The sequence below is a fragment of the Notechis scutatus genome, chromosome 1 (assembly GCF_049901735.1).
Source record: "Notechis scutatus isolate UNSWTSFEM ecotype Mainland chromosome 1, rNotScu1.2, whole genome shotgun sequence".
NCBI lineage: Eukaryota > Metazoa > Chordata > Lepidosauria > Squamata > Elapidae > Notechis > Notechis scutatus.
Genome location: NC_142009.1, coordinates 156,343,525 through 156,362,973, shown reverse-complemented (window position 1 = coordinate 156,362,973; position 19,449 = coordinate 156,343,525). Strand labels below are relative to the sequence as shown.

General features: G+C 39.0%; 1 protein-coding gene across 3 annotated transcripts; it reads left to right on the top strand.

Annotated features, from left to right (window-relative positions):
• Positions 1-292: 292 nt before the first annotated feature.
• B3GNT2 (UDP-GlcNAc:betaGal beta-1,3-N-acetylglucosaminyltransferase 2) lies at positions 293-19,136 on the top strand. Of its 3 annotated transcripts, XM_087949131.1 has the most exons (3): positions 293-1,168; positions 10,551-10,626; positions 17,042-19,136. In XM_087949131.1, exon 3 carries the CDS (start codon positions 17,051-17,053, stop codon positions 18,242-18,244), a length of 1,194 nt encoding a protein of 397 aa, XP_087805257.1. In that variant the 5' UTR covers positions 293-1,168; positions 10,551-10,626; positions 17,042-17,050; the 3' UTR covers positions 18,245-19,136. The 3 variants fall into 3 exon arrangements, with proteins under 3 accessions (XP_087805257.1, XP_026524207.1, XP_087805259.1); XM_026668422.2 differs by lacking the exon at positions 10,551-10,626 and having other exon boundaries at positions 294-1,168; XM_087949133.1 differs by lacking the exons at positions 293-1,168; positions 10,551-10,626 and adding an exon at positions 1,233-1,473.
• Positions 19,137-19,449: the final 313 nt, after the last annotated feature.

The window sequence follows — 19,449 nt, the reverse complement described above, 5'->3', positions numbered from 1 at the left end:
TCTAATGACTCTCCGCCGGGCGATTTTGTGGAGGGACTGTAGTTAAAACATTTCCACTCCAGCAGCTCCAGTTACTCCAACTCCTCCCCTCTCCGCCCCCGGCACCTGATGAGGATGCGCAAGCACAATGAAAGGCGCCGCGAAGTTTACTACCCTGTGGAAGGAAACACTTCACGTCTCGTCAGAAAAACGAATCCTTTCTCCACAAACCAATCCTTCCAGCGGGGACGAAGTACAACCCTGGCCGCTTACCCGCCCACACACACACACACCCGCGTCTCCTACGGCGCCGAGGCCTTCTTTAGCCGCCGGGAGACCGCCCAGGAGGTGTGGCTTGGAGCCTGTCTCCAGCGGCGGGGTGTTTTTTTTTTTCTTTTTGGTAGCCGAAGCTGAGCGACGGGACTGGTTTTGCTGGGTTTTATGCCCCTCGGCCTGACAAAACTCGGACTGCAAAGCCGAGTGGAGGAGTCTGGCGAGCGGTGCCGTCCAAAGGACGGCGAGCAACAAGTGTTCCCCGGCCGGCCCTTTCCAGCTGGGCGGTGTACGAAGTTTGAAGAGGGTTCGGGTCCTTCGGCTGCCTGAGAGCACGTGGCCCCGGCCCCTGGGAGGCGGGCGGCTTGCGGAGGAGCCAGAGGGTCTGTTTCGGATGCCCTCGTCCGCTACTGAAGGAAGAAGAAACCAGGGAGCCCTCGAGGAGATGCGCTGACGGGAGCGCGAGAGAAGTGAAGTGGCCGCAGCGGGGTGAGTCACGAAAGCGAAGAGGAGGAGGAGGACGAGACGGAAGCGGCCCTGACGTTTCTTCTTTGCCTCGCTTCCACTAGCCGAAATGCTCCCTTCTCGCTGTCGGTGAAAGCCCGGGAGAGACCCCTTCTGTTAGGATTGCTCGCGGGCTTGGGGCACCGGTTCCCAGGGAGGAAAAGCGACGCGCGCTTGACCCCCGGGGAGAATCCACTCCGGACTGTGGGAAGGGCGAGGGGCAAGCGCCGCCGAAACAACGTGTAATGGGGGAAAACCCGGCACATCCTGGCTCTGCTGACAAGGCCATCATCTCCTAAGAGCGATGGTGGCGGTGGCGGCGGCGGCGGCTTCATCAAGGACCACAGCAACTCCGCTCAAAGGGACCCGGCGACGTAGCAGGAGGAACGGGCCCCGGCCATTGTCTGCCAAGGTAAGGGCAAAACCTTTCCCTCCGTGGTTTCGGCTGCGCGTCGTCTTGTATTTATGAGTTTGTTTGGCGACCGGAGAAAGGAGCAGTTGGTGTCCGGGCACGTTGGAGAGGGTAGGAAAACAAAACAAAACAACCCCCGAAACAATGCGGCCGTGGTTTTTTTCAAGAGGGCTCGCCTTCAAGTGGCTTTCCGTGGGTTTCCTGGCTACACGCAGAGATGCTCGCCCGCACGCCCCAGCAATCCTGTTTGGGCGGTTTGATGTTTTCCTCCGCCGCTCCCTTCACCACGAAAGGAGACTTGAATTGTACGTGGAAAATTTTGAATATGGCTCGTGGGTATGGCGTCGAAAAGATCAAGGGGGACTTTGCTCCCCTTGGGGTTTCTCGACTGCCGAGTGTAAGAGGCCAGCAGGGCTGCTTTAGTTTTAAGAGGGGTCGGTGATAGTCTTGGTCTCCCGGGTTTTCTTTTTCCATTTCAGACCTTTTGTTTACTTATTTTCATGCCTTATTTGCAAGCTCACGCCTGGTTGGATTTGGTTGATAAGATTACATCCTACATGTTCTCTGGAGTGTAGAATTTATACAAGAACTAAAGAGAAAGAGAATTTGACAGTTTTGGTATAATCTGGATTATTTCATTGCAGAAATATGTTGACTGTTGAAGTACTGTGCAAAGAAGTGAAAAGGCTGTTGGCTTTCAGTTTATGTTCTACCTTGCATAGGTGCAAGACTAGAGAAGCTGTTCTGATTTTTCTGAGTATCCTTGAGGTTTCAGCCCATCAGTCCAATTGATATTTGGTAATTTACTCTCTAAATATGGGGAAATAAAGGCTTTCATTATTTGTGTAAAGAAATTGAACTGTTTGGAAGAAATAACAAGCCATCTTCAGTTTTGGTTTTTCTTAAGGTTTAAATGTTTCCTCTTGCTCTGGCATCAGAGCAAGGATTACAAATTGTTTGGATGCTCACAAAATAAGCTAGAAAATGTCAATGATCACTAGATGGTGTTTTATTTGCTGCCATCTAGTGGTCATCTGGATGTTTGCAGCCCAAGTCATCCTGTTCCCAAGCACACAATTGTCCTTTAAAAAATTACTTTGTCTTTCTCTGTCTCCTTGGACTTAGCGAATTAATTTCACAATGTTTTGTAGTTCTGAGGACCAATGAATCTTGACTAAGTTTACATAGTATTTGGTTTGATATTTTCACAAAATAATGATTTAGCTATAATGAGTACACGCATATCAGTTCTGTAAATATTCACATAATGTTCTCCTTCAAGAATAATTTTGCACATATAAAAATTAAACACTGGTAATTATTTAGTACACAACCCCCAAATCATTCTTACTCCAAAGAGTAAAACCTACTTAGCATTCTCTTTGACTGACCTCCATATAATCATTAGACTACATAACTACAGATTATTAACTCATGGATTCAGCAGTGTTAAACAGAATCCACTCGGCAAGAATACATTGTCGAGGACAATTTACCAGATAAGAAAACCCCTTTGACAAAGATTGCAAAAAAAAAAATGTGCTGAAGTAATCATGATGATGCATTTTTACTCTTCTCTGAATCCCTCTGTCCAAAAAGCTTCCGAAGTAGCTAACACAAAACAACCATGATCCAAGGAAAAGAGTTGGAACATAGAAAAGAGAGAACTTGTTAGCTTTGGCTTTAGAGCTTAGTTAAAAACTCTTTATCAAATGGAATGAAAGCTGCTTGGAGTGCCTTGATGGGACGTTAATCATAACTTGGAGAGGCAGGCAGTCTCTAAACTGAAATTTGTATGCTGATAAAACAATGTTAGCTTTGGGAATATTTTCCATATGTAGAAAATCATGGTATTACCTAAGCATAGAGCGTTTTTTGCACCGAATATGTGGATTGTTTTACAATAGTTGAGGGATAGAAAAGTGACAGAGTGCAAGTAGAAAGATGTTTTATAAAAACTGCTTGACATGCCAATACACCAAGAAATAATAGGCCTTCCTCTTTTCTTAAAGAACTTTCTATCACATGCTGGAAAAATGGTCATGTAATCACATCAGATGTCACAATGCATGCAGGAGAAAAATCAATTGGTGGATTATGATCCGGAGAGCAAGGAAAAAGTGAAAACTGAAATAGATACTGATATCAAAGATATAGCAGGTTAGACTTGATACAAACTAGTAAGGTTTAAAATACAGATACTGTTTTCCATTATGAATTTAACATTGGTAACTATAAAAATTATTTTTTTTTAAAAAGGGCACAGTAAAATGAGTGAATGGTAGATACTATAATGTTCCAAATCTGAATGATAGTCCAAATGTATATACAGGTAGCTTGAAGTATTTGTATATTCAAATGCAGGAATGGGAGTTTAAAGGTAGATTATCATTTTGAAATGTTTAGAAAGCTTTCATTTTTAAAAAACAATCCTGACAAAATTGATTCATATCAGTTCCAATATAACAGTTGAAGTCATACATTTTTAATGGCATGGACTAAAAATGAAACTAAAATTAGATGCGTATGACTATATTCAACATCATAACTTAACATTGATTCCACTCTACTTTTTAAGCTGTTTCTGAGGGTGGGGAAAGTATTTACTTTTTTTTTTGTTTAATCAGGATTCTGAATGTTTTAAGCGTTCATTGTGAATGCATTAGTTAAAGTCAAAGCCATAAAGAATACACTGTAATAAAATGTGAGAATCTAACTTAATATACATTTCCTCCACAGTCGGGGATTGTTCAGGTCCCCCTGGTCAACATGGGATGGCTTGAGAATGACAACATACAGACTGGAATACATACAGAATTTAGCAGGCAGATCAGCACGTACAGCTCTATCTCTAGATGTTTTGAATACTCAGGTTGCTATCAAATGCATAAATAGGGCCATTGAGACATGACTTTCAATACGATGGGGATGGAAGGATGAGCTTGGTTTATTTATTCAGTTTAAATGGTGCCCATTCACATGAGATCCTGAGCAGCTAAAAAGCAGTTAAAAAGAATTTAATAACATCACATTGCGCTTGGAGTGACTCATAAACTGCATCATCTCATCCCTGACAGTCAGCATCTTGACCCACTGCTTAAGAGAAGAACCTGGTCTTCAACGCCTTACAAATGATCAACAGAGTTGGGACCATCCAAATCTTGGGATGATAGTGTTTTATTCCATAGAACAAATACTGCAAAAAAGAAGCCACACTTCCTGGGCCCCATCAGATGTCCCTGTTTGATAGATGGGACCTAAACCATGCCTACCCTGTCAGCTCTTGTAGACAATGGGTCCTGCAGATAAACCAGCCCATCCTATATCATGGAGGGCTTCATAAATGAAAATCAGTAACTTGCACCTGGAAGTCCACTGGGAGTTAACAATGTAGAAATGTGACATGGTGTACCCCGTAAATACTGCATTTTTCCGTGTATAAGATATTTGTCTTAAAAATATTTACCTGAAAATGGAGGGGCGAGAACAATTGCCGTTCGCCCAGGGTCAGGCTGCCTGTCGTGGGAGGCGTGGCCCATCCCCGTCTTCCAACTCCACCGTAGATGTGGGACGAGCCTCCTGTAATGGGAAAACCGGTTGTTAAATTACCACACACACACACACACACACACTATCAAGGTGGATCCTGGGCCCTTGTGATGAAATGGAGAAATGGGAAATGGAGCGGCCGGCACAAGGTGGGGGGGAGGAGCAGGGAGAAGAAAGAGGGAAATTGGCCTTCTCCTTCCCTTGCACCGGCTGTTCTGTTTCCCATTTCTCCATTGCAATGCCAGCGCTGCGGAACTTGCCCACCCACCACCGTCCAGATGCCCTTACTTCTCCTAAGTATTCCTTTGTCTACCTGATTTCCAGCTCTGTCCATTTCTCTGTCGCATTTCTCGCCATTGTGCAGGGAAACAAGTTTGTTGGACTAAAAAAAAAGTTCAGTCAATTCCAACTTCTCACAAAAAAATGATCTCGCAAAGTTGGAATTGATTGGTTTTTTTTAGTCCCATAAACTTTTGTTTCCTGGCACATGATGACGAGAAACGTGACAGAGTTGGAAATTTGGGTAGGCAAAGAAATGCTTGGAGGAAGCGAGGGCATCTGGGTGACAGGCACTGAAACAGGCCCATCTCTCTCCAGAAGTTGCCTAGGCCCACTGGGGGGAAGGCCAGCATCTGCCAGCACTTAAACACAGCGGCATTCCAGCTCTGGCTGGGAAGGGGCAGCTAGCATTGGTGCTGCAGGCAGGATGCCGGCTCGTTTCAGCACCCTTCCCACTTTACCCCTGGGCTGCCGCCTTATGTGCAGGCCCCACCACCGTTGCCTGAGACAGTTTTTGCCTGATTTCTGAATTTTGGGTAAGAAAAGGGGGAGGCATCCTATACATGGGGGCATCTTATAAATGGGAAAAATACGGTACTTACATTGCTGTGTTCTGGACCAACCGTAGCTTCAGAGCACATTGCAATGATTTAGACAGAAGGTGACCAATTCTGATGAAATCATAGAGAAGATAGCAAGATAATTAAGAATGGAAAGGGCTATTCGAGATTACAGGTGGCCTCACTTAATGACCATTCATTCAACAATTGTTTGGACTTATGACAGTACTAAACCACTGGTACTTATGACCAGTACTTGTTCTGTCTGTCACAGTATCCTACAGTCACATGGGTTGTCATTTGCTGGATTCTGACAGCAAAGTCAATAGGGAAGCTGGCAGAAGATCACGAATGGCAACCACATGAAATCGGGCTTAATGGTCTCATGTGATATGCTTAAAGGCAACTAGAACTGCTGGAAAGGCCATTCCTAAACAGCATGGTCTTATCACCACGTTGTTTAACAGCAGACTCAGTTGCTATTATTAACCAAAGACTACCTATACATCATTGAATCCAAGGAGGGAGGGAGCAAATATGAGAAAGATTCGGAGTATCTTTAATTAATTATGCTAGGTATAAGTTGTGTGGGCAAAGTACCTTGGTAAGTTTTCAAGATAATTGTCAAGTCCTAGAAACAAGATTCATTTAGATTTCTGGAAAGAACCAAGGGGGACATGGATGTAATGCACAGTTGGCCACATTTGCAATCCTGGTGATTCTTACTCAGGAGAATACAGGTACTTTTCACTGCAGTTGGGACCAGCAACTCCATCACTAAGTAATGTCATAAATTGAAAAATCACATGACCATGCCCAACTTACAACGGCAATCACAGCTGCAGTCATTAAATGAATCACATTTGTGACTTCCTGCCAACTTCCCCATTGGCTTTGTTTGTTGGAAGCCAGTTGTTAATGTTGTTAATGGCAATCATGTGACTGCAGGATGCTGCAGCCATCATAAGCGTACATCCGTTGCCAAGTGCCCAAAACAATATGACCATAGGATGCTGCAACAATTGCAACTTTAAGAACCAGTCATCTCATTGTTCAGCTGAACACTACTGTAACTTCTGGTTGCTGGATGAGTGATCCGTACAGGTAATTCTCAATTTACAACTGGTCATTTAATGACAACTTCAGGAAGGAAATTTTACAACCTGTAGAGCACTTCTGGCATAAAATATGTGTCTTCACCCCCACACACACATCCCGCCGCCACCACAGTCACATGACCAACCACATTTCAGGTGCTTGGTAAAAGGTTCCCATTTACATATTGTTATAGTGTTCTGCAGTCACATGACCATGATTTGTGACATTTTAAACTGGTTTCTGGCAAAAAATGCCCATTCTGGAGAATGGATTCAGACTGATGACTGTCGTAATGACTGATGACATACGATTGGGTATGGTCACATGGGTGCCTTGATTTACAACCACCAAAGAATTTCAGCTGATGGGACCCAGAAGAAGAGCCTTTTCTGCCACGTCTCCAGCCCTTTGGAACATCTTGTTAAAGGAGGTGAGATCCATCCCCTCTCAGTTAGCCTTCAGGAAAGCCTTAAAACCTTGCTATAGTGGCTTGGAGTCCTGAAGGAGAAGCTCACTTGGCTAGAGGTGGTTGGTGCAATAATAGAAGATACCATTGTCAGTTTTTAATTTGTTACATTTTTTAAAAAATATATAATCTTTATGTTTCTAATTGTTCTTATATTTGCATATTTTATCATTTTGTAAGCCGCTCAGAGTCTCCTCAAACCATTAGGTAATTTAATAATGAATTTTTAAAAATCACAATTTTCACAGAAATTCCAATTCCAGTTATGGCTATAAATTGAGGTAGTTCAAAACATTTGAATTTGTTTTCTTTGGGAGAACAGAAAGCCAAACATAATTTCTTTCTCTATTTGGTTTTCTTAATATGTAAGCAAAGGCACTATGTAAAATCACATAAGTAATTTCTGAAGAGAAATCTTACAGTTATTATGGAAGCTTAGGAACAATGTCAATCACACCACTTGTTGTAAAAATAAAAAGGCAAAAGCCATGCTTACTATAATTAGGGAGTTAAAAATAGAACTGTTGATAAAATAATGCTGTTACACAAATAAGCTAAATGTGTTATATACAATTCCCGTAACTGTACTTTAAATAAGTGTTATAACTTGAAAATAATTGAAAAGGATTGATTAGAAAGATTAGGAGGCTCAAGTAACTCTATCAAGAAGCACTACAGCAATTGGGCCTCTTCAATTTGTAACAAAGGAAGATAAGGAAATGTTATATGTTAGAAGGGGTCACAAGGAGACTGATAACATTTTTTTCTTTGTCACAATTTTAGAAGCTGGGTAAATGAAGATTCTAGACCAATGAAAGAAAATGCCTTTTCACACAATACCTCGTTAGAATTTGTAGTTAGCAAGCTAACAATTTGGATTGGTTTAAGGGGGGATTGGACAGGTTCATGGAAGATCAGGCCCTGAGTGACTACTTGTTCATTATCTTCTGAATCATAAACATAATTCTTTAGTATTGGTCGTTGGGAAGCAATTAGGGAAGGGGTGGTGTTGCTAATAGTGATTATCTGTCTCCAGACCAACGTTGTTCACTTCTATTTATTCAGATGTCACTGTGTGGTATAGAACAGTGGATTAAATGGATCTGTGACCCAATCTAGGCATATTAAACTTCTTAGCTTGAATCAACTGTAGGATATTACAGTTAGATTTTCTTGTCAACAGTTTCTGTCCACATTATATATGTTGAAATGAATATGTAGTTCTGTTTTCATAACTCTGAAGCCGAGAGAGCATTCCCATAAGTACAAGATGATTTTTCATGGACCATATGATCCTTATTTTTGTAAAAATGAGCTCTAACTTTAGTGCTTTAATGGTACCCTTTTGCATTTTTGAACTGGAGACAAAATACTATCCAACATCAGAAACATGTGATCATTTGTTGAATTGGTCACAGGTATATATGCATGTAGATCTACTTCTACCATAGAAATAACAAGATGAGGAAAAAAGATGTTTTTTCTCTGAAATGATTGTCAGTGTTGAAAAAGATGTTAAATTAAATTAGTTGAAAATATATTTTTGCAGATATACTTTCTGTCCAATATTTTCAGGAAACCTGTAACTTCATTTATTGATTTGCCATAATGACAGAATTGCACAGCTTGTATTTAATGTTTCCAGTTGTTGGGGGGAGCTAATCAGTTCATTTTGAGAGCAAGCCATGGATGCTCCAACTGTCTTGAAGAGAAGGGTTATTGCTCAAACTGCTCCCTGTAATCCTTTCTTGCACCCCATGTGACTTGTTAAAACTGCCCTGATTTGGGATTGGTGGCCAAAGCTCTGTGGTTCAGCATCACATTTGCCCTCCCCCCCCCCCATCAGAACACCTATTTGGGGTCCAGAACATTCTTAGAAACAAAGATGATTGAGGAGATTGTTCTTTTAATTTAAAAGTAGAATGAGGAGATGCCTTCAAGCATCCTAGAGAGGATCTCAAACCTTTCCCCTGCCTGGGCAGCTTCGCCACCTATAGGCTCTGTGGAAAGTGGGGGTGGGGGTGGGAGGCTTTATGGCCCTTAGGACCTGCCGTAGGGAAAGACAAGCTTCTGGCCTAAGGAGAGTTTTATGGGGCCTCTGATGACAGGCAGGGGAAAAAGGCAATTGAGGCGAATGTGAAGAGGAGGAAATAGAGAAATTCCTGGCTGCTGCCTTCATACCAGCAGGGCTTTTTCTTCAAGACTGCTAGAGGCTGAGGCCTATCCAAGTACCTCAGGATTGGGAAATCGCAAACAGGTCTGAGAGACATTTTGTACATTTTAAACACCCCCAAAAAAAAATGCGCCTTAGAGGAATGCAGAGGTATAAATGCTGAAGCTATTTTAAAAGTTGCCTGGAATAGGGCAGAAGTTGTTGGACCAGAAGCCGAGAGACCTGGGTTTGGCTTCCCTTTTCTTTCGGTATCCGGTGCTCCCTGGGTGTTATTTGGTCAGCCATGTTCTCTCAGCCCTGTTACCTTTTCAGGTTGTTGTTGGATGGGGTAAAAAAATAAACAGAGGAAGGAACACTGTGTACAGCTGCCTCAGTTTCTGAAAGAAGCTGGATGCGAATAAACAAACAACAGTTGAAAAGCCTGTTTATGTCTTTTGCTCGATCTTCATTTCTCCTAGAGCACAGCTTAGAGTTGAACCCGCTAATTCTTGCCCTAAGAAAATCCCCTGAGATTTTCTGATAAACTCTTGATTTCTTATCATCACAAGCAAGAACATCTTAAGACTTGGAGGTCATAAGGCTTTCTCACACTTTAAGACCACATCAGACCATCCTGTGTAACTATAGAGTCAACCCAGCTAATGAATGAAAGCTGTTTGGCTCTGAGTTGGATCAAGTATTCTTTCTAGTCATATTCTGGCATGTTATTTTTTGATGAAGAAAAAAAAAAGGCGTAACTTGAAACTACCAGTTTTAAATATAGGCACCACTGTGTTAAGAAAAAAAAAAAAAACCTCATTCCTACAGTACAGACTGACTTTACATTCACAGAATAATAGAGTTGGAAGGGACCTTCAAGGTCTTCTAGTCCAACCCCCTGCTCAAGCAGGAGATCCTGTCCCATTTCTGAGAAATGGTTGTCCAGTCATTTCTTAAAAACCTCCAGTGTTGGGAGCACCCACAACTTTTGAAGGCAAGCCATTCCACTGATTGATTGATCTGTCAGGAAATTTCTCCTTAGTTCTAAGTTGCTTCTCTCCTGGATTAGTTTCCACCCGTTGCTTCTTGTCCTGCCCTCAAGTGCTTTGGGGAATAGGGGAATAGCTTGACTCCCTCTACTTTGTGGCAGCCCCTGAGATATTGGAGCACTACTATCATGTCCCTAGTTCTTCTTTTCATTAAACTTGACATATTCCTGCAACCGTTATTATGTTTTTGCCTCCACTCCCCTAATCATCTTTGTTGCTCGCTTTCTAGAGTCACATTTTTTATATATTGTGGCGGCCAAAACTGGATGCAGTATTCCAAGTGATCTTACCAAGGCATTATAAAGGTATTAATTAACATTTAACGGGTCTTGATTCTTTGCCTCTGTTATTGAAAAGCTATTGTTGACATTAGTCACAATCTGGATTTTCTTTGAAACCAAAACAGCAGTAAGGAACAATTTTCAGACTCAGGACAGACTCCTGTAAGAAACATTTACAGAAGTTCATTTTCCCTCCATTTTCCCTCTTATCTCCATGCTGGGGTTGAAAGGAGGTGGAGCTTGGCTTCACACATTGAACAATTGGCTAGTATATTTCCCTCCAATTTAGAAACCATTTAATGGTTACAGAATATGAAGAATCCATATAAATAGGACTTAAAAATTTACTGAGGCTAATTTTATTAGTAATAAGCCTAACTAATTAGTCTAGATACTGTAGGCAACCTTTGAAATCAGAAATTACATCACTGAAGTTCAGCATCATGTTACGAATAAATGAAGATTCTTTTCATGCCTATTGTCAGAGGTGAAAAAAATTATGTAAAGTGAAATATAAGCTTAACAAATGAAAAAAGGAAGTTAAATAAAAATGCCAAGCTTCCTTTTGTATGTCACTGCCTTGAAAATAGTTCTGGGCCTTATATTGTCAAAGTAATTGTTCTTCATGACTTACTGAATAAATATTTAGCAAGTTTTCAAAGAGCTCAGGAGAACACCCAAAAATTTTGAGACACCCAAACCTCAAAAACCACAGCCCCAGACTATTATTTTCGAAGCACAATGACTGAATTAGCACAGCCAAACAAACATTCTTAGTTAACTTGTTGAACAAGCTATTTACCATGACTTTAAAGTGAGACACTGTTATTTACTTATGAGTTGCATATTGTAGAATACACACTCCTGCTAAACCTACAGTGCTGCTGTTGTTAATAATAGATTATGAATTGTTGAAGTGTTTGAATGCAGTAAGATGGTTGAATAAAATGAAACATTGCTTTATAAAGTATATTCAGGTATGGAAAAAGTAGAATAGAAACCTCTTGAGAAACAATTAGTTCTTAACTGAGCTCTCAATATAATTGGGCTGGTTGGATTTATTTATTTATTTATTTCAAAGAGTAATGAAATTTGATGAAATGATTTCATCATCAATCAGTTATAATGTAAATTTTAGGCAGACATGAATAAAATGTTAGTGTGCGTAATGAATGATTCTACAGTCAAGAAGAATTTATTTATGAAAACGTATTAAGCTAGGCTTTATTCCAGGCTAGACAGCATATGAGAAAGAAGTTTATCTTAAACAATTTATGGCTCCTCCTATCAGAGAGAAAAGCTAAACAAAAGGCAAAAGCAAACCACAACATATTAGGAGAAAATCAAAATCCCAATTCATAGGTCTGCTAGACAAATGTCAAAAGGAGGTTCTGAATCTCTTCTTCAACTGTTCCTGTAAGCAGCCAAAGCCAAGTTGGATAACTGAGCAATGTGCACAGTATAATCAAAGACTATTTGAATTAGCATGCTGTTTTTTAAGTTGAGCAAAAGATTAAAACAAATTCAGAAAAGAGAACCAAACAACTAGTTATCCAGTTGAAATAAGTTGAAAAATGTACTATTTTTATGGGGACATAGAATTAGAACTAGTTTGCTTGGTACCTTCAAACTGGAAGTTCCTAATTTTAAGAAAACGTTAAGTTTTCAGTTCAAATTCAAATTTTAAATTTCCTATTAAAGATATATTTTATAAATATTTAACATATTTATAATCCAGAATATCCAGCAGCTTTTGAAATCAGCAATACAATGCAGAAATTTCATACTTTTCTTCAGTTCCTCAGTTTCCTCCTATAGTGAGATTGAAAAATATGTTCTATCCAAGAGGACAGAATTTTATTGTTAACCTGACATTTAAGCACAGCATGCGAATGAAGTTTCATTTTTCTGACTTCTGTAAAACTTATTGAGCATCTCAATTAAATTCTGAAGTGTACAGGTCCTGCATTTACTTTCAGATGAAGTTTCCCAACCATTGAATTAGCCTTTTAAATATGAATGTTATCCCGCAATCCAAGTATCATGTTTAATATATTTCTGCATTATGGAATTTTAAGATGCATAATCAACAATAAACTGATAGGTTATGCTTGCGTGATGAGCCAGTGGCTTTTAAAAATGGAATCATAGGGGTGTAAGGGACTTTGAAGTCTTCTAATCCAACCCCCTGCTCAAGGCAGTAGCCCTTACACTATCTTGGAGAAATGGTTCTCCAATATTTTCTTGAAAATCTCCAGTGATGGAGCACCCACAAATCTAGGAGACAAACTGTTCCATAATAAATTGCTCTCGCTATCAAGAAATTCCTCCTTAGTTCCAGAATACGTCTCTCTCTGATGAGCTTTCTCCCATTGCTTCTTGTCCTGCCTTCCGATGCCTTGGAGAATAAATCAACCCCCTTTTCCCTGTGCCAACTCTTCAGATATTAATAAATATCATAAATAAAATAGTTTGGGAAGAGGTAATTATTGGGTACTTGGTAAGGGCAGAGTTTGTCATAATTTTTGAGTTAAGATCAAGAAACAAAAATAATTATAGGTATCTTGTGGTAAGGAAAATTCTTTGAATATTATTGTACCTTAACATTTATAATGGATAATGAAAAGAATTCTGCAAGGAAAGTATGTAAGATCCCGCAAATATAAATAAGGAAGATCTACCGTAACAATTTTTTCTCCTCTCTTCCTCCAAATGTTCAGTGCAAACAAAGCATTTTAACCATAGAATTTGGGAGTGAGGTATATATTTATACAGGTATGCATAGAATATTATCGTAAAATTTAATTTGTTACAAAAAATGTTAAAAAGTTTGAAATTTGAGGAATGAGAAGCAGCAGGAGAAATCTGCCACTATTTTCTTCTTGGAATGCAAATGTTTTTATCTTATTAAAATCATCATGAGGTTTTAACAAAAAAGAAAAAGCAGCACAAATCCTTTTTTTTCTGTCTTTCCCCACTGCTGAGAGAATAGCAATTCCTATTTCTTTTCAAAAAGAATGCCTTGCTTGTGCCAAAGGATTTAGTATTTGCTGAACCAGCAGAAATGACTGAAGAGATTTGAGCTGAAACTTGTGGGTATTGATTAAAGTTGATAACTTTGTTAATATTCTAGGTAGTTGATTTGTTATGTAATTATGTTATAATCAGTGTAAGATGTATTGTTTACAAACTAATCCTTCTACAGCTTAAAATGTTCTAATCTAGACATTATGAAGTGGTTTTGAAGAAATTGGTTTTTTAGAGCAAAACTTCAATTCGTTTCTACTAAAAATAATTATGAAATGGTATTGATTTGTTGTTCAGTTGCTAAGCCGTGTATGTCTCTTTGTGACCACAGCAAGCCAGCCCTCCTGTCCTGCACTGTCTTGCAGAGTTTGACTAAATTTATGTATCTAATCATCTCATCCTCTGCCGTTCTTTTCTCCTTTTGCCTTCATTCCCAAAAACAGGATCTTCCAATGAGTCTTTCCTTCTCATTATGTGGCTATAGTATTTGAGCTTCAATTTCAGTTCTATTCCTTCCAAAGAACAGTCAGGGTTTATTTTCTTTAGAGTTGACTGATTTGATCTCCTTGCAGTCTAAGGCAGGGGTCCCCAACCACGGTCCGCGGACGGTACCAGTCCGTGGAACAAGTCCTACCGGGCCGCTGGCTTGCTGGGCGCCGCCATCTTTTTTGATGAAAAAGTGCTTCCGGTGAGCTTTTCCGGTAGAAAGCTCACCGGAAGCACGCTTATCAAAAGATAGCGGCGCCAGCGCTCGTGAGCTTTTCCGGGTAGAAAGCCATTTCTACCGGAAAAGCTCACCGAAGCGCTACGCCGCCATCTTTTGATGAAAAGTGCTTCCGGTGAGGTCACCGGAAGCACTTTTCATCAAAAAGATGGCGGCACCCAGCTGATGCCGGTACCGGGCCGCGGCGCCCAGCTGATGCCGGTACCGGGCCGCGGTGTAAAAAAGGTTGGGGATCACTGGTCTAAGGGACTCTCAAGAATCTTCTTCAACATCACAATTCAAAAGCATCAATTCTTAGGTGCTCAGCCTTCCTTAGAGTCAAAATCTTGCAGTCATACATTACTAGTGGGAAAACCATAGCTTTGACTACACTGACATCTTTGTTAGCAAGCTGATGTCTTCGCTTTTAATATGCTGTCTAGATTTGCCATAGCTTTTCTCTCAAGGAGCAGGCATCTTTTAATTTCATGGCTGAAGTCACTGTCTGCAGTGATCTTGGAGCCCAAGAGAATAAAATCTATCACCACTTCCATTTCTTCCCTTCTATTTGCTAGAAAATGATGGAATCAGATGACATGGTCTTTTTTAATGTTGAGTTTCAAGCCAGCTTTTGCACTTTTCTCTTTCACCCTCATCAAGAGACATTTTAGTTCCTCTTCAAACTTGACAGCTTGTGGACTTCAACTCCCAGAATTCCTCCTCCAGTAATGGAGGAATTCTGGGAGTTGAAGTCCAAAGTCTTAAACTTGCCAAGTTTGAAGAGCCTTGCTCTTCACTGTCTGCCATTAGAATTAGAATGGTATTGAAGCAACTCTTAATTAAAGCCAGTGGCAGTTTGTTCCCACTTTTTTTAGAAGAAGAAAGTAGAAAATTGTTTTCATACATTGTTACTTCTTCCTATAGTTGAAGGTACCTTAGCTTTCAGAATTACAGACAATGAAAGCATAGATTATAGAAGATGCGAAAGCTACCTTTCTATTCTGAGAATGGAGATGCTCAGCAAATACTGCTGAGGTTAAATCCATCTTGAGCTGTGGAATGCACTTGGCCTGATAATGCTCTCTATGTATAGCATGGTTTCATATTCATTGGAACCAGAATTGTGGCAAGCTGAAGTTTAGATTGATTGTGGAATGACACCTATGCCTCTTCTTGTAATCAGAGTTAGGGAAATAATTCAGGGGTTTATCAGACTTTGTAATGGGCTGGATAGAGGCCAGTAAACTGAAATTGACACTTAGGACCAACCAGTTACCAACCAGTGTTAGAGAATTCCTACTAACTTTTCTCGTTTACATTTGGTTTTATGTACAGGAGAAAAGTATGTAAAATGAATATGCTGTATTAAAAGATTTATTTTGTATTTCAGAAGTTTACTTTTGAGAGCAAGAGAACGATTCCACGACAGCCTCCATTTTCATTTCTACATTGGGAGTTGGTTTTGTGAAGAGCTCTTTAACTGTTACACAATTAAATATCTGTCTTAGTATCAGAGAAAGATTATACTTTTGCTATTGGTCTTTCTGTGTTATGTTGAATTTGAGTTTCTCTTAAATGGTCTTACCTAGAAGGCAGATCATAAATATTTTTTTAAAGAAAATATAACTGACAATTAGCATAATTCAAGACTTGTTTTTCAAAATCCCTTCCATGTTACATAAAACTCTACTAATAATCACACACTAGTATTTTAGCTATGCTGCTAGTTTGAATTGTTTTCAGCTTTGGAATGTGGGTAATATCCTAATTCCTTTTTTAATTGATAGAATTTTAAGCTGGAAGGATTGCATTTTAAACCTCAAATGAATAGTGTTATAGAAGTATAAAGATAAATAAACTCCTACCGTACATCACATGAATGAATTAGATCCTCTCTGATGTCTGAACCATTTTGACAGCTTCCAGAGCCTCTCCTATTCTCACTGCTGAAATTCAACTGCAAACCATATCTTAAAATTTACAGCTTTAAAAAGCATTAAGTTATTCTTTGGGGAAGAATTTTCTGGATATTTTCGAAGCTTGCATACCTACCAACAGTATTGATGATACTGTCCTGTTCATTGTGGCTTTCGGGGGTGGGTGGGGAGAGAAGTGAAGCCTTTCAGCACTGAAACATGGTCCAAAGTTACAGTTACAATTAATTTTATGTAAACTGATTTTTGCTCCATAACCAATTCCAGGATTTTTGAGCATGTAATATGCCTTATTAGTGAGAGAAAAATGGTGGGCCAAGCAGATTTTTAAATTGCTTAAAACTGTTTAGTAGCTAGCTTTTCTCTTTTACAGCCCTGAGCATGTTTCTTGCAGGGAGGGATCTTAAGTGATATCAATTCTTTTGTTCATAGACTTCCACTGACTTTTTTGTATTGTGGAATACAAGTAGTCCTTGATTAATGACCACAATTTGGATTAGCAACTTGGTTATTAAGTGAAGCAGTTGCTATGTGAAACCACCCCTGTGCTTACTTCAGCTTTCTTTGCTTTCCAGCCAGTTACTTTTTCATCGCTGTTATAACTGCAAATGCTAAATGAGGTAGTTGCTAAATGAGGAATATTCTGTTGAAATATGAAATAAATATTCTGTTGAAGATGAGATCTTAATTTGCTAAGCGTTTTATTCTACTATGTTACTATTTATGCAAATCTTGTTATATTAATAAGTATTTTTCTGATTTAAATGTTTTCCAGATATGAGACATGATTGTTGGACGCAGAAGATTAAAATTGCTGGGAATTCTGATGATGGTAAATTTCTTTATATACGTCATTGTGGAAGTCTCAAAAAATAGTGGCCAAGAGAAAAATTCAAAACGACAAGTTATACTCCCAAGGAGCAGATTTTGGAGAAAGTATATTCCTCACAAGGCATATTGGAATAAACAGCAAGAGAAGTTGGAACACTTATATAATCCTATTTTTGCATTGCTTTTCAATATGACTGTGGAAGAAAGGCTATCTTCCAATAATAGCTTTTTGAACTCCTGTGATCCTGATCCATCTATATCCTCAGATCTTAAAGATTTTGAAGGCTTACCAGATAGGTTTAAAGACTTTTTTCATTATTTAAGATGTAGAAATTATTCATTATTAGTAGATCAGCCACACAAGTGCAAGCATAAACCTTTTTTGCTTCTGGCTATTAAATCACTCATACCACATTTTGATAGAAGGCAAGCAATCCGGGAATCTTGGGGGAAGGAAATTAAATTAGGAGACATAACTGTTGTGAGAGTTTTCCTATTGGGTCAAATTCCTCCTGAAGATAACTATCCCAATCTGTCAGGTATGTTGAAATTTGAGAGCGAAACCCACCAAGACATACTTCTGTGGAACTACAGAGATACTTTCTTCAATTTGACTCTGAAAGAGGTCCTGTTTCTAAAATGGGTCAGTAACACTTGCCCAGAAGCTCAGTTTGTTTTCAAGGGAGATGATGATGTTTTTGTGAATACCCATCAGATCCTGGATTACTTGAAGAGTTTAACTAAAGAAAAAGCCAAAGACTTGTTCGTAGGTGATGTTATCCGTGATGCTGGACCTCATCGGGATACCAATGTGAAATACTATATCCCACACAGTATTTATGAAGGTTCTTATCCTCCATACGCAGGAGGCGGCGGATTTCTTTATTCTGGTGATCTGGCATTAAGATTAGCTAACATATCTGACCAAGTCCTTCTTTATCCTATCGATGATGTGTACATTGGCATGTGCCTTCAGAGACTTGGGCTTTCTCCAGAAAAACACAAAGGCTTCAAAACATTTGACATTGAAGAGAAACAAAGGGGCAATATTTGCTCCTATACAAACCTAATGTTAGTCCACAACCGGAATCCTCAAGAAATGATTAAAATCTGGACGAACTTGCAAGATCCACAGTTAAGTTGTTAAATATGTATGTGTCCAAAAATTATTCCTAAATTTCAGTTTAAATTTTTTGGCTAAATGGTAAGCATACTATCTTCAATTGGTGGCTTGTTTTGTAAACCAAAATTAGCTAGTAACATTGTCTAGTACTTCTAAAAGTGAGATTACAACCACAAGTGTGCACATCAGAAAATATGGCATGAAAATATTCTCATTATAGTTCTGTCCTAACATTTTGAAAAATTAAAGCTTTCCAAAGTTGTGATGAACGTAATTTTAAAGATTGATTAGTCAAATTATATTCAATAAATCTTAGTCTGATACTGTAATTAAGTTATGATAGATTCCATCATCTTTTTTGAGATGAGAAATTAGCTCAGACTCTTTATTTTCCCAACTTAACTTCCATAATAACTTAAATAATACCATAATTAAAGAGGGGGTTTTGCAGCTTAGTTTCCCTCCTTCAAGTCCAATTTGCTTTATCAGTTCACTGAATAATGTTTTAGTTGATGATGGTAGAAACATCTCTAATATGGGACTGTGCATTTAAAAGGTCAAATTTAATGTCAGTGAGAATCTCATGAAAATGGTGATAATTGAGGTACCAATTTTAACAAAATCCTTAAGGTTATTGAGTCTACTTCAGAAGAAATAGATTCTAAAAGTCTCAAATCACTATGTTGCTATATCTTCATATGTGTTATATCTGACAATTCAAACAGCATTTGCTGTCCTTGTATATGTAGAAGTGCCTGTATTTATTGTTTAAATGGAAGACCAAAATATTTTCTTAAAAATATTTAAGAAACATTTGTAAAGCACTGTCACTCATATTTAAATAAAAGAGTATGCTATTTTAAATGTGTTCAAATGCGAAATGTTAAATAAAATTGTTTTTGAATTTGAAAAAAAAGTAATTTGTGTACATTGCAGTGTTTCTATAATATGCCCAGAAAATTCAAAATACTTCAGTGCTCGTCAACTGCTTTTGACTAACAGAGCAGTTTAAAAAAATGAAACTTCCACATATCAGAGCTCTGTAAGGGCTTGCTCTATTGCATAAAGAAAACAAAATGACAACTCTAATTTTTATGTTTTTATCATATTCCTAGGGTGGTTGTGGGTGGAAATGGAAGGAGAGAGCACTTTTGATCCCTGAATGAAAAGCAGAATGTAAATCAAATAAATATGCTTTGCAGGAGCAAACTAGGTTTAAAAGGTAGCAC